This window comes from Salminus brasiliensis, chromosome 23, assembly GCF_030463535.1.
Source record: "Salminus brasiliensis chromosome 23, fSalBra1.hap2, whole genome shotgun sequence".
Taxonomy (NCBI): Eukaryota; Metazoa; Chordata; class Actinopteri; order Characiformes; family Bryconidae; genus Salminus; species Salminus brasiliensis.
Window position 1 is genome coordinate 9,818,219 of NC_132900.1, and position 16,047 is coordinate 9,834,265.

Genomic DNA, 16,047 nt, shown 5'->3' on the forward strand with positions numbered 1-16,047 from the left:
TGTCTCAATGATGCTCTTGCCAACCACATGGGGTACCGTTGCCTGAAATGTTATAGTATCAACCCATGTATATATATAATGTGTGTGTGTGTGTGTGTGTGTGTGTGTGTGTATGTGTATATATATGTATGTATATATATATATATATATATATATATATATATATATATAAATTTTTTTTTTTTTTTTTTTTAAATCTTAATATGTCCAATGTCCAAATGTATTGGGACACTAGTTCATTCCTTTTGTTGGAGTAAGCGTCTACTAAAGGTTTTTCTTCTAGTTTTTGGAGCATTACAGTGGGGAACAGTAGTTGGGTCAGGATGTTGGATGATCACCACCCCCACCTCATCCCAGAAGTATTGGATGGAGCAGCATCACTCCAGATAACACTGCTCCACAGCTCAATGCTGGGGGGCTTTATACCCCTCTATCTCAGACCTGGAATCAGGTAAGAAGCCAATAGATTAATGTTTGTCTGCTCTAAAGAGTCCTACTGTATTAGCAATACCTCTCTACAGGTGCTAGACAAACTGTCAACAAGATGCTTCATGCAAAGGGGTGTCCATAAACATTTTAATATATATAGTTTATATAGTAAACTGTGAGCTCCTCACATGGGGTATAAGACCCCATGCCACAATAGTAAATCATTAAAGCAGGGCTGTCTTAATTGTATTGTGTCATATTTGGAATAAGAGCATATACAATGACTGGCAACAAGCAGTGCAGCACTAATTGGTCTCAGACTGGGTCTAAAGTTGGACTAAAAGTGTCTGCTATTACTTTGCCACGTTGGTATGGTGTTTATCAGGGGCTGCAGCGTTTTAGAGAGTCTGTAAAAAGTTGAGATCATTCAGTAGATTTTAGTAGTAGTTGAGTCACTTACCAAAGATGATTAGGATGGACCTGAAGACTGTCGGAGTGGACGTTAACTGGGTGGGCTGTAAGCAGAGGTGTTGACAATGTCCACACTGTCCACAGATGGACCCCTCCTTTCTCCACCCTTTCTCACTACCTCTCTACCTCTTTGCCTACATTGCGCTCCTTGGTCTGGTAAGAAGTGAAGAGAAGTCTTCGACCCAGCCTAGACAACATGGCCTTTTGCAGGAGCTCCAGCACACAGTCTAGATTTCTTCTGCTAGCTGCCTTCGCCTTTTGCGTGGCTTTTGTACGGACAGGTAAGAACGGCCTTTCTCGACTGTTTGTTCCTCTGGCTTTTTTAGTAATGTTCAGCCTTCTCATCACTGTTTGTCTAAGTGATTGAATGATGCAGACAATAGCAAAGATGTCTGTATTGCTGGAGAAGATATGAACAGCCGTTATACTATATGTTTCAGCTCAGCTTGGTCCTGATGTTACTGTATTTGTAAGAGAGTTGTGACATTTACTAGGTGTAGGTCCAGAAAGTTATTTTTTATTATTATTATTATTTTAACCAGTTTAAAAGTTCTGTACACTCCTACATCTCTGCAGTAACACTCCTGTGAAACAGAAGTGGTTCTTCTATGGCATCACTCAGTTAACCATTTGAAGCACCTTTATTTTTAAAAATGAAGGACCAAAGTACAGGTTTATATACCCTGCAGGGGCAAATCCTGTGCTGCCTAAAAATCGCAAAAGCCATGCGAATTACTGTCTTTTTATACATTTGTTTCTCAGACACTGACTAAACACGGCTCTGGCTATAAAATGTGATATACTGGTAATATACCAAAAACATGTTAATTGAACTCTTTACATGTGTGTTGATTTACACAGTGCTTACTATTACACACACCTGTAACATTAGGCATTAGTTTTCCAGGTACTAGACAGGTATTAGGCCTGGTCCTGCACTACACAGCATTTTGAATGGAAATGGTCAAATAATAAAAATATAAATGTCAAACCAGCCCTTAGTGGTAACTCCACTAATTTGCGTTGCATTCAGTGTAGTTACTGAATACTACACCTTTTGTTAAACCTGCGGTTTTAAGATGTTGAAGATAGCCTGCATTATTTCACATGAATTTATTTGCAACTACAGAAGCTCATCTAAACTTTCTGTGCTTCATTTATTTATTTATTATTTATGCTTTCTTATCACAGCCTTTTGTAACAGTTATACTGCAATAACAATTAACAAACAATATCATGTGCAACTCCAGTATACGTGTCATTTTACTCCATGTGGTTCAGCTTTGAGAGGCCTCTGTTTCTCAGCAGTATGAATGCCGCTTACTGAGACTCAAAGTTTGCCTTTCTCTATAAAACGGCTCACTGATACTCCTTCATTAGGATTTTGGGTAAACAGCTTGAGCAAACGTGACTTTCGCTCACTATGTGCACACTCAAAGCACTCAGTTCTAGGAGAGGCCCTATCAATATGATGGCCCACATTTGAAAAATGAGAAAATGAGGGAAAAGCACTTAACCAAGTAAAACCTGAATAGTAAAGTTTCTTCACAAGCATCTAAAGCATATGCTATTAATGTTGGATGAATATTACCACAGTCTACATTTAGATATTTATCTGAATCTATAACCCAAGTGTACCCTTATCAAGAGAACCATTCACCCAACCCGTTTATTAAAAATGGAGGTGGGCAGTGGCTGTGGCTCAATTTTTTTCCACAGCCTTTCGCGTCACATTCAGTGACTCACTAGTTTTTCTCACACCGGAGTGCTGAGTCTGTGGATACGGGCCTGAAACACACAAAGAATGTTTGTGAGACACTCAGGAAAAGTGGCCCATCACCCGTGCTGATGCTCCTAGACAAGGTTACACAGGTTACGCACAGAAGCAGACAGCAGGACGTGGGTTTTAGGTTGCGGAAAATTCCCAAATGCAGTGCCGACTGGAGCTGAAACAGTGTCTTGAACATTTACTGCAGTGTAAACACAATAAAGTGTCAGTCAAAAGAAGCATTAAAAATGGAAAACTATTTCAAAAACAGGTTCCACTCAGCAAATCTACCACTTTGTGGGCAGCTTAGAGCTTAGATTTCAGAGGCCTACCTTTCAAAATTCTCCCAAAGAGCTCCAGAGGATTCTTCTGCTAGTAGCCAAGAAAAATTCCAGAGTATTAACAAAGCTTTATCCTTAAAGTTGATACTAAAGAGTTCTGATTCCTCCTCCAGACTGTAGACAGTTAAAGACTGTTTACTTCTTACGTCTCATAGAAAACAGTCCAATTATTCCAATCAATGACGGTTGAGTGTCACTGTACTGTATAGCAAGGATGGGCACCTCTAGTCCAGTCCTGTTTATTGCCAGGTTTAGTAGATCTGTTAGAGCAGGGAAATCAGCAAACTATGTTGGACTCCGGAAGAGATGTTAATTAGGAGACTGGCTGATTGAAATATGAATGAGTTCTCATAACGCTTAACATGCCGCCTGTTTATGGATAAAGTCCTGCTCTTCAACCAAATGAGCCAATCAGGCTTTCCAGTTATGTTACAAGCAGAGGAACCGGAGGTTACCTTAAATGTGTGTTCTCTATTTTCATATATAATGATGGAAAAAGTGGCAGATCGGAAAGAAAACCCCAGACAATTTCATGTAACTTTTTGTGTTTTGTGATGCAGCTTTTTAAAATCTAGGCGTCTATCTATCTTTATTTATTTATTCATTTTTTGGGCTCTTATGGTGGCCAACTTTTCTGGCACTGAACGAGCTTTGAGAATTACAGCAATAGACTCCAACACACTCCAACAACCATCTAGATCTTTTGTTTATCATTGTATGTATGTACTAATAATACTAATAATGGCATATAGCTAGTCAAGGAATAACTGCACAGTCTACAGTCCAGCTAAGTTGCTTATAAGTAGGGTTTAAAGCTGTTTCAATGACATTATTTCATTACTGAAATAATTGTTCTGTCTACACAATAAAAAAATAAAGGTGCTACAAAAGGTTCTTTGGGCGATACCATAGAAGACTCATAAAGAACCTTTTTGTTATAGAGATGTGACCTTTTAAATTGATGAAATAAAGAACATTTACAACAAGACCACATTTTTGGGTCTTTTACTGATTTCTTACAGTTACGCATCTATATGTTTATATGTTTTTCTTTATGAAACCAAAAGTTGTTCTATGGCATCACTCAAATAACCATTAGTAGCACTAGCATTAGTAGAGTGAAAGTCCAATGTAACTCAAGCCAAACCAAAAACAAAGCTGGCATCGTCCAATGAGGGGGTTTTATTTTATAATAAAAGTCATTCAATATTTTTTGTGGTTAGGAATGAGCTTCACAAGTGTAAAACGGTACATAAATAGCCAAATGAAAGTGTGCTATAATTAAAATAGTTTTATTTTTATTTTTTGCGTTAAATGTTAAATTTATTTACTTTATTTAATACCATAATAGGTTTTGGAATTAACCCTCCTTTATGGGTTGTGCTGTACTGTACCTTTCTGATGGAACAGAGATATAGAAGGAATCACTTCTACTTAAATTCTTACCAAAGCAATACAAGGCCCAAAACATTAGTCTTGGTCTCTTTGGCTTGAGTCAAAAATAAAGGACTCTGAACCAAAGTACACATCATTTTTAACGCAGACGCTTGAAATGCATGAAACTCTTGCACTGGTGAAGGGGGAGAGAAGCGAGCTGGCGATCTTGTGAATTGACCTTTTGTGCGTCGACTCTTGTAGGGCATGTCCTTTGTAGAGCCCTGACCATGTTATGTATTTATAGCGTAATATTCAAATCAATTCTGGGAACCGACTGAACACACCTTTTTTTCACACTCAATCGCTGTTTCACATTCACAAACATACATTCAAACTCTAGCAAGCGATGTTCTCCAAACCTCAGAGCAGTCTGTTAGCCAAACTCAGCGCTATTCCTGCTCTGGGCCCGTTTGTGAAGAGGACTCACTCCTCCTTTAAAAAGCACTGGAACAGCTGTTTGTTGCCTGGGTGTTTCAAAATACCAACTCTCCCTCACTTGCCTGGCTGTGGGGTGATGAGAGGACATGGGCACGTCCAACACCCTGCCATGGGTGTAATCATGGTGATGGAGGAAGAACCATTCACACTTATCTGTTGTCTTTTCCCAACTGAAAGATGACAAACGACGCCCTAAAGGGGCCACATACCACATGTTCCTGTGCTGGTCTACTTTTTTACATTTGTGCAGGTTTATGAACCAAAAACAGACACAGTTCATAATTCAGTCATAGTCACAGACAGTGTTTACACACTGTATGTCGTCACTGTCTGTATAAAACCTCTTATCTCCAAAACCACAACTTTCAAAAGAGAAGGGAAAACCTTTTTAACTTTCAATGAAGTCACTTCGGAGCATTTCTATTGGTCCACTCATCATGAAATATTGACGCAATGTTAAGAATAGCTACCAGATAAACTACCAACAAAAAATGGCAAAAGTGGAAATGCCATCACTTTTATTAATTTTAAAACAGCAATTTTAATCATTATTAATTAATTAATTAATTAATTAAAAAAATGTGAAAATATCACAAATATACCAAATTATTATTGTTTTTATTATTATTATTGTTTTTATTATTATTGTTTTTATTATTATTATTATTATTATATCACTAGATAGTAAACTAATAGGTAAACACCTAAGTCGTACTGCTACTTTACTTTTGCTAAAGCGGGCAGAGCTCTCTCTCTCTCTCTCTCTCTCTCTCTCTCTCTCTCTCTCTCTCTCTCTCTCTCTCTCTCACACACACACACACACACACACACACACACACACACACACACACACTCGCTCTAGGTGAGTCTGTGGAAGATGAAAAACCTCAAGAGTCGGTTGCCTTTTCCACAACCGGGCTGTGTGTCAGTCCTCAGTCTGCTGGCCGTGTTTGGGCCGCGGCTCTCCGCCCTCTCTGACCGTACAAGCGCTCTTTGTGGCCTGTAGTGAAGGGCTCTTTGACGGGGCGCTGGCGGCCAAAGCGAAAAAGTACTCAAGGCCGCGCATGCGCATCGCCTCCGACTCGCCTCAAGGTCGTTTATTTCTGAGACGGCGGTCAGAGCTTCACAGGGAGGAACACGTCGGTCGACGCTTGTAAATAATGCGAGCTAAAAGCGCCATGTTAGCTTTCTGCTTCCTGTGTGTGTTTACCAGCTCTGCCCTGCCCTAAAAGGTCAGGAGAGACTGGACAGCTGAAAAGTGGACCAGTTGAGAAAGTATGAGTGAGGTAGCAGTGAAAAAGGGAGGGGAAGTGAGCAAAATAAGGGGGAAGTTATTCTCAGTCTGTCTGATTTAGATGATCTAATAAAATCTGGGTTACCGGTGTACCATGTAACCTTGATTTGGGCACCAGGTTTTGCAGTGGAGGTGGAAGAGGATGGTGTTCCTGTTTTGGGGCACAGTACTAAGTTCAGTAAGACTGATACATATTTATTATAACTACAAATAACACTAGTTACACAACTGCTTCATCTATATCACTTAATGTAACATTATGGAGAAATGTTGCCTTAAATAGCAGCTTCAGATCCATGCTGATGCTCCTCTGTAACAGTGGGAGGAGATCGGCAGGGTCGGTCTCACGAGGTCATTCCCAAATACTAAAAATGTGATGTTTTCACTCGTAATAAACACAAAAATGTTTCAAACTGATTAGTTTTATCTGGTGTCATTTTTGGCCAAATGTCACTGGATCCTCTGAATTACAAGACCATCATTGTCACTGTATCCTGGTATCTCCGTTTTATTTGAGTGTTTTTCACTACTTGGCCTGTCAGGGAGTCTTAGGCTTTTTAAGAGGTTAAGGCCTGTGTATGGGCACATACTTCACTTCCTCACTTTCAAACGACTATTAAATAAAGTTAGATGTTTCATATCAGTTACTGAATAATTTGGATATCTTACTGAATAATTGGTATATAACAAAGGCCTTAAAATGAAAATGATAGTGATCATTAAATGATTACGTGATTAGGTTTAGTAGCAAACTTCAGACGATCATGTGATGCCAATTTAGTTCACAGTTGTGTCTTGTTTGTGTGTCTGCTCCTTAAAATTTTTGTAATTTAAAGGCTCTAGAGACATTCTGGGGAGTGTACCAGGATGAGACATACGGGGTTGGACCATTTTTGTTTACCTCAGGGCACAAAAGCAGCTTAGGCCTGTAGGTCCTTCTGTGATCATGATGCTGACTACAAAATGACCTTGCCCGAGCGTGAGTTGCTGCATGGAGTGAAATGAATCGTGAAAAAGTGAGACATCTGTCCTGCTCTTGTTCTGAACTGTCATTTCATTGAGGGGACATTCAGGTGCCTTTGCTTGTAGACATCTTTTAACACGAGGTCAGTACTTTTCCCACAGAGTGTCCTTAAGGCCTGACACGGAAAGCTGGGGTCAAGCTACTATGGCTTCCACATAGGTGTGAAAAGTCGCGTTGCGGGTCCAGGCCGTGACCTGTGGAATGCAAGTGGGAGAAGTGAAGTGAGAGGAGGGAAGAAGGGACAGAGAGGGAGAGGACTGCAGGGCAGGACAGAATCGCTAGTGAGAAAGGAGCGTTAATTCTCCACAAAGACACCCATTCATTCCTTCAATCAGCCAGTCTGCCTGCCTCCCCTGCCCCACATCATCAAAGTAGCGGCTGACTGACGTTTACCACCGCCTAGAACCCTCCGTCCCGTGCTTCAGAATGACCAGGCAAACAAGACTTTACCGTAAACACATCTTGTTAGCCTGGCCATGGAAAAGGCGCTATAATGTTGATTTTTCCAACCTTGTCTAGTTTAAATTCAGCGTTCTTTGCTTTAGGGCTGTTTGCTGGTGTTGTAGGCTTTGCTAAACTGGGCTGTTGTTTGTGTAGCAATTCTCTGCGCGTCTTAAATAAGCCAGAAATCATTAAAGTGCCACGTATGTACAGGCCATCACGAGATCCACTACTGCATAAACAAGTCACTTTAGTCAAGGCAGCTGTGCTTACAAGTTTTGGAGATTTTTAGAAACAGACACATCTTATGTGCACATGCACACTGTATACACACCACTTACATACGCACCAATCAGAAGAACTTGCAGTGTGATTGCCTGAAATTTCCAGCATTCTATAAGTCACAGTATTTTGGCACTTTCTCTGTAAATAATATTTCATCCGTATTCTCTTTTTTCTGTTGTCCTTCCTTAAGGACAGGACAAGAGAGTTCCCGTAACGCTCAACATGTCCTCTGTTCACTGATGAAGTCCCGCCTTTCAACAAAATGAGCTTGCAGATTTCCCTGTGTTTTTTGTGCATTATTGAGCCAAATGCTACAACTTATTTATGAGGTTTTCGTCTATAAGAAATTTAGATTTTGTCCGACCTTCAGTTTAGAGTATTTTGGTCTCTCACCATTCATAAGAGATAGAAGCCTGGTCTCGTATGACTGGAAATAATTGCCTGGCAAGTACTTTGTTAAGAAGTAACCTCTAATTAAATGTAAGTTTGTTTTATATTCTTACTGTTAAATGTCTGTAGATTCAGAATTGTCAAAAATAATGACAACTGCAAGGCAAAAAGAAAAAATAATCATACATTTTCAAAAAAGACTACGCCCAAAAATACACGGATCAGCGATAACATTAGCACCACTGACATGTGAAGTGAAAACACTTCTCATATTAGGCAGCAAGTGAACAGTCAGTTCTTAAAGGGGATGAAGGTGTTAAACACAGGAAAAATGGGCAAGCATAAGAATTTGAGACCGTTGAACTAAACAGTGATGGCTAGACGAATGAATGGGTCAGAACATCTCCAAAACATCAGGCGGGTCTTGTGGGGGTTTTCTGGTATGCGGTGGTCAGTACCTACCAAAAGTGCTCCAAGGAAGGACAAGCGGTTAACCAGCGATAGGGCCAAGGGCACCTAAGACTCATTAATGTGATCCATGGAGGTCCCCTTACAGGACTTAAAGGATCTGTTGCTAATGTCTTGGTACCAGATACCACAAAGGCCGTCAAAGGGTCTTGTGAAGTCCATGCCTTAAATGGTCAGATCTGTTGTGGCGGCACAAGGAGGATCTATTCAATATTAGGCAGGTGGTGCCAATGTTATGCCAGATCAGTGTATAATTTCATCAATTTTAAATTAGATTAACTTTATCTCCTCTTGTTTCCGTGAGCTATGAGTGAGAATGTATTAAACAAACTTCACCTAGAGGACATTCAGGGCAATTACGCCTTTATTACAACTATGAACATTTTTCAATCTTTTTGCTCCCACAGAAACTGTTGCTGAGGTTTCTCCCACGCTACACAGCGACAACCAGGACACACTGTCCGGAGGGGGAGCGCCAAGTGATGTCACAACTAAAGACCCCTTTCAGGATGTGACACAAAACTCTTTCTCTGAGTATGAGTACAACACAGACACACCAACTGTGGATGAAGAAGGTAGAGTTAGACATCATCTGTGGAAAAATAACATGTAGTGAGATCGTGTTACACTACACCTTGTACACCTTTTAATCAAGAAGCAAATGTGAATATGTGCTGTATGCAAAACCACTTGATTGATGTGGCTTGTGTCGGCCTTCTGCAGGTGTCCTGGGACCAGGTGCCATCACAGCCATCGTCATCGCAGTGTTCCTCGGCGCCTCTGTTCTCCTCGCGCTCATCGTCATCACACTCCGAAAGTTCACCGCCTCCTAGAGTGGGATGACTTCCTGTTTCCATCTCCCTCTGTCTTTTCACCATCCATCCATTTGTCTTCCCCTGCTTTCCTTTGCCCTTTCTTTCTGGTTGATGTTTGAAGCCATATCTGTATCATCTGGGCTTCATGGGTGGCAGGGCCATTATAATTAAGATTGCGGTTTGGTTACGTCTGTTCATGAACATATAGGGTCCCTAAGCGACATTCCCCACCCACCCAATACAGATCCTTTTTGAACTTCCCTCTCTAATTAATCATTTTGGATACTTTATAGCTTTATAGCTTTGATCAAGAGGTTGAGTTGTGCACACACAGTAGAATGGAAAGCCCTAAGGAAAGCCTAAGGTCGACACGCCCAGTAAATAATAGAAATAATGCCAATAAACCCCCAAACTAACACTGAGCTGGAGTGGTGGAGCTCCATTCTGTTCCTTTGGGATTAATTGGAGTGGTGTTTATGATCCAGAACCCATCATCCAACATCTGTAACAGACCTCACAAATGTTCTCATGGATGAATGTAGTCAGGTCCACAGAGCAATGTTCCAAAAACGTAGAAAGCCTTCACCAAGGCAGCCAGGGGGGTTGAGTTTTGAAGAAACATTGGATGAGCAGGTGTCCACAATCGCTGTCCACAATCGCTTAGTGTAGGTGTTGGGGGGAGTTTGTGAAAATGCCATTAGCCATCATCAGTATGGAAATACAAACAAACTCAAACTCAGTACAGATAAACACAAAGAAATCACCCTATGAATATGACACCAAGCTTACTAGTGGGGCCCCCTGGTGACTTGGATGGCTTATAACTGTCTGCTTATAACTTAAGTAGCAAAAACAACAGGCCTGTCGCTGGTGTGGGTGAGGAATCCTGGTGCTATTTCAGTGCCAAATGGGTCATAACACTCTTGGCTCATTAAGTGGGATCATTCAGTTTGTGATGATATCACACACAGCTTCACATTGTGATGAGAGGTGGGTCTAAAGGGTGCAGTACTCATGGCAGATATTACCAGTGCAAACTCATAGGTGTGTAGAAGTTTGTTGATTTGAGCTAGACCATATTTTTACTTACTACATATAACTAATCCATCCATGTGTTATTTGTATTCGTATACGTTAGCTGGGATTATTACTAGTTGTTCTGTAGTATTTAGAAGAATGGAAGAATAACGTGGAGTGTAGAGCTTTCCTCTTTTGTATGCTGTATGCCATGACTTTCTATGTCTTCTCTGTCTGCAAATGTCATTGTGAAATTAGACGAGATCACGCTGAGCTGGGAAAGTTAGTAAGTTACCGCTTGATGTCTGTTCCAGTGTCCAGGTTTGTAAATAGTATGCTAAATCTTCTAAATCCAACTCTGACAAGGTAGCATCTGACACTAGACGTCTGAGGATGAATTTTAAAAAACTAAATTTTGTGTGTGTGTATGTGTGTGTGTGTGTTTTGGGGGTGCATACTTGTATTTCCACAGAGAACCAAATGTGCTAAAATAAAATAAGATACTTGACGTCACTTGATTGACATATTATTATCATCATCTTTACTTTGCCATGTTTAATTTTTGTGCCTTGTGGTTAGATTTACAGCAACACGTGACCTTCTCTAATACCAGTACATAGTCCTGTAGGTTTGTGTATGTGTGTTTTTTCATGTTTTAGAAGCAGGAATCTTGTCAGTTCTGGTTCTGTTGCTTTCAAAAGTTGCCAAGACCTGCTTCAGATTAATGAAAATAAATGGAAAACACTTCCTTCCTCATTGGCTGTGGCTTCCTTATCTTTGCATCAATCAAAGATGTTCTTACATTATATTGGGATGGACTCTCATCCTTCAAGTGTGAGGAGGAGCTAATAGGTCTGTGTAGCGCTAATCTCCTCTCCCACAACAGCAACACCAATATCACATTTACATTACATGTATAGCATTTAGCAGACGCTCTTCTCTAGAACGCCTTACTCGTGCTTCACTGTTTACTCAGAAAAATACCCGTAGCTACAGTGGGAAAAAAAGTATTTAGTCAGTCACCAATTGTGCAAGTTCTCCCACTTAAAAAAATGAGAGAGGCCTGTAATTGACATCATAGGTAGACCTCAACTATGAGAGACAAAATGAGGGGGAAAAAATCTGAAAATCACATTGTCTGATTTTTAAAGAATTTATTTGCAAATAATGGTGGAAAATAAGTATTTGGTCAATAACAAAAGTTCATCTCAATACTTTGTTATATATCCTTTGTTAGCAATGACAGAGGTCAAACGTTTTCTGTAAGTCTTCACAAGGTTGGCACACACCGTTGCTAGTATGTTGGCCCATTCCTCCATGCAGATCTCCTCTAGAGCAGTGATGTTTTAGGGCTGTCGGCGGGCAACACAGACTTTCAACTCCCTCCAAAGGTTTTCTATGGGGTTGAGATCTGGAGACTGGCTAGGCCACTCCAGGACCTTGAAATGCTTCTTACGAAGCCACTCCTTTCTTGCCCTGGCAGTGTGCTTGGGATCATTGTCATGCTGAAAGACCCAGCCACGTTTCATCTTCAATGCCCTTGCTGATGGAAGGAGGTTTGCACTCAAAATCTCACAATACATGGCTTCATGCTTTCTTTCATGTACACGGACCAGTCGTCCTAGTCCCTTTGCAGAAAAATAGCCCCAAAGCATGATGTTGCCACCCCCATGCTTCACAGTTGGTATGGTGTTCTTTGGATGCAACTCAGCATTCACTCTCCTCCAAACACAACGAGTTGTGTTTGTACCAAACAGTTCTACTTTGGTTTCATCTGACCATAAGACATTCTCCCAATACTATTCCGGAACATCCAAATGCTCTCTAGCAAACTTCAGACGCGCCCGGATATGTACTGGCTTAAGCAGGGGAACACGTCTGGCACTGCAAGATCTGAGTCCCTGGCGGCGTAGTGTGTTACTGACGGTAGCCTTTGTAACGTTGCTCCCAGCTTTCTGCAGGTCATTCACTAGGTCCCCTCATGTGGTTCTGGGATTTTTGCTCACCGTTCTTGTTATCATTTTGACCCCACAGGCTGAGATCTTGCGTGGAGCCCCTGATCGGGGGAGATTAGCAGTGGTCTTGTAGGTCTCCTATTTTCTGATTATTGCTCCCACAGTAGATTTCTTCACACCAAGCTGCTTGCCTATTGCACATTCAGTCTTCCCAGCCTGGTGCAGGTCTACAATTTTGTTTCTGGTGTCCTTCGACAGCTCTTTGGTCTTCACCATAGCGGAGTTTGGAGTGTGACTGTTTGAGGTTGTGGGCAGGTGTCTTTTATACTGTTAACGAGTTCAAACAGGTGCCATTAATACAGGTAATGAGTGGAGGACAGAGAAGCCTCTTAAAGAGGAAGTTACAGGTCTGTGACAGCCAGAAATCTTGCTTGTTTGTAGGTGACCAAATACTTATTTTCCATCATTATTTACAAATAAATTCTTTAAAAATCAGATTTTTTTTCTCATTTTGTCTCTCATATTTGAGATCTACCTATGATGTCAATTACAGGCCTCTCTCATTTTTTTAAGTGGGAGAACTTGCACAATTGGTGACTGACTAAATACTTTTTTCCCCACTGTAGTTTGTATTGGCTGTGATGCAAAAGATCCCTCTAAGCTTAGATACTAAGAAATACAAAAGCCAGTATGGAGACCAAGATACACAATCCTCAGCATACATTACACTTTGCCTAATGTTATGTTGAGCTGAGCTGCAATGAAATAATCTGATCAGTCCATCCGTTGACATCAGTGCATAAGAGTGTGATCTTAGTGATGTTGATGTTGATACAATTGCAGGCCCATTGTGATTAAGCTTGCTGTTTGCTTACGACTGTTGATGAACATATGGGGGCCCAAAATGACATTCCCCACCCATCCAAACATATTTAATGTAATACCGTAATAATAAAATTTCCAGTAAGATTGGCTGAGGGAAACTGAATGTAGCATTATATAGAGCATCTAAAATTAACAGTCCAAACCTTTTTGGACTTCCCTCTCTAATTAGTCAATTCAGCTACCCCTTGCTGACAGAGACAGTTTCTAGAGTTTGCTCAGAATGGTGTAATAGACAAAGCATCCAGTGAGCGGCGGATCTGCAGACAGAAAGCCTTGCTGATGAGAAAGGTCAGCGGAAAATAGCCACTGGTTGGAGCTGACAGAAAGGCTACAGTAACTGAGGTAACCACATTAAGGCAGATGGGCTTCAACAGTAGAAGACCACATCAGGTTCCAGCTCTGTCAGACGAGAAAAGAAAGCTGGGGCTGCAGTTGAAGATTAAAAACACATGGATATCTGGTCTGGTTTTTCTGCTGAGGCACAGATATGATCTGTGATCTATAACCTAACCTGGATTATGTGAACAGTGCAGGCCGGTAGAGGTGGTGTAATGATGTGGGGGTCGTTGATACCAGGCACACCCGCCGGTGGGATTGGAATGCTCGGAGCAGAACGTTCAGCTTTGAACGTGACGTAACAATCAGTCACCTAATCGACGTCAATTTCCCGCATTGTGCCCGAGCGCGGCTCTGCTGCAGGTTTCAGCTCAGCGTGTTTGAAGGTGGCATGTATTTCCCTTCAAAATCGCTTAAATCGTTACATATACATAACACCAGCATAACATTTCTGCCATCAAATATATAACTGACATTGTGACACAACTTATTTCTCAAGTTTATTGTTGGGATTTTCTGTTCCACCTTAAATGCTGCAGCAACTACAGGCGACGGACTGAAACCACAGAAGCGTGAGAGGTAGGTAAGCGCTGCAACCTTTTTGGGAAACTATTTCACAAAGCTCTGCTGTTGGTTTGCGAAAACGATACAATTGATTAATTAATTGTTTTTATTTGTACACGTGCACCTGATTAAAGTAAACATGCACGGGGTTCAATTGTATATATTAGAGCTCCAGGATTCACAGCGTTCCTCGAAATTCGGGTTAGTCTTTGTCGCCATCTGCTGGACAACAGTTGGAAATACATCTGAAAAAACATGATATTAGAAAACGCCACGTATAGTAGATACACGAACTCACAAACAACATGAACTAACATGAAAAACAGATATGCAATATTAAACTAATTCGGATACATCGAGTATCATTAATCGTCAAGTTATTATTAAGTTTTTATACTTTTTTAAAAAATATGGCTAAATATAAATCATGCTCAGTGCAGAATATCGGTAAAACACAGCAGCAGTACTTTGTACGTATAAAACACCCAGTCGCTTTCACTGCTTGAGATAACTGGGCATCATATTAGTTCAGCACATTTGTAGATCGTTGCTGAAGTGTATCACACGGCGCTGGCTCGTTGGTCTAGGGGTATGATTCTCGCTTAGGGTGCGAGAGGTCCCGGGTTCAAATCCCGGACGAGCCCAATGCTTTTGCTGCTTTTATACAGAAAACATATATATTTAGTATATATTTTGAGGGGTGCGTTAAGTGTGATGTACTTTTTAATTAAATTAATTGTCAGAGAAAGAAAACGAATACCTTGTAATAATCCTATGAGTGATTATTGATGCTGGTGTTGAATATCTGGCAGTCATCTGTAGCCAGTCTGAGGGGTCACGTCCTGGCCTCTCTAAAAACATTTAATTCAGTGCGTAAATATCCATAAGTAATATGACCTGACAGAAGAGTTATTTGATTTTTGAACAGGTAAGAAAAATCTTCTTTAGCCTTAGAGAGTCTTGGACAACTTGGACACTCATTTTAAACTGGTCTGTGGTTTACTTTGCGTTCCTCCGTCAATGTAAAACAACGTACACGAAAATAAAAATATATATAAATAACTACGGAACAATTAGTTATATATATCATTAATTTCTACCGTGTTTCAAGAAAAGTATTGACCCCGACGTGATTTGAACACGCAACCTTCTGATCTGGAGTCAGACGCGCTACCGTTGCGCCACGAGGTCTGGAGCCCATATGAGTGTGGGCTGTCTGAAAACGGTGAGTGCTCGGCCACTTAAATCTGAATAAAATCATAATGAATAAAGTCTGCGTTTATCCGCCACAGTGAGCATCTCAACCTTTCGGATAAATATTCTTCAATCGCCAGGAGCATTTCTCATCCATACAGGCCGAGGTTTCTGCACTGTACACATTTAGCTAATGTACTATTTGTATAGTTTGCTACAGACGCGTCAATAATGACTAGCTGACTTTAGATCGGGTAGAAATCATGTTTCTGAAACGAGGTGTAGCTAAATAGTCACGTTTATGATATACCCCCAAAAATACAGAACACTGCTTCCTTTTATAGGGTATAGACGGGCCGTTACTCGTGGCCGGTTAGCTCAGTTGGTTAGAGCGTGGTGCTAATAACGCCAAGGTCGCGGGTTCGATCCCCGTACGGGCCAACTAGCCTTTTTTTTTTGGTTTACTTAGAAGGTTGAAACCCTATATTTTTAATG

At 40.8% G+C, this 16,047-nt stretch overlaps 1 protein-coding gene and 3 non-coding genes across 4 annotated transcripts; 3 read left to right on the forward strand and 1 right to left on the reverse strand.

The window, feature by feature from the left end:
- Window positions 1–1,096: 1,096 nt before the first annotated feature.
- snorc (secondary ossification center associated regulator of chondrocyte maturation) lies at window positions 1,097–9,619 on the forward strand. The gene is made up of 3 exons (XM_072669480.1): window positions 1,097–1,181; window positions 9,194–9,361; window positions 9,510–9,619. The coding sequence occupies exons 1-3, from the start codon at window positions 1,097–1,099 to the stop codon at window positions 9,617–9,619; spliced, it is 363 nt and encodes a 120-aa protein (XP_072525581.1).
- Window positions 9,620–14,930: 5,311 nt separating this feature from the next.
- On the forward strand, window positions 14,931–15,002 carry trnap-agg (transfer RNA proline (anticodon AGG)). Its single transcript has one exon. It is a non-coding gene; the product is annotated as a tRNA-Pro (tRNA).
- A 475-nt stretch (window positions 15,003–15,477) lies between these two features.
- Window positions 15,478–15,549, reverse strand: trnaw-cca (transfer RNA tryptophan (anticodon CCA)). The gene has a single exon. It is a non-coding gene; the product is annotated as a tRNA-Trp (tRNA).
- A 370-nt stretch (window positions 15,550–15,919) lies between these two features.
- Window positions 15,920–15,993, forward strand: trnai-aau (transfer RNA isoleucine (anticodon AAU)). Its single transcript has one exon. It is a non-coding gene; the product is annotated as a tRNA-Ile (tRNA).
- Window positions 15,994–16,047: the final 54 nt, after the last annotated feature.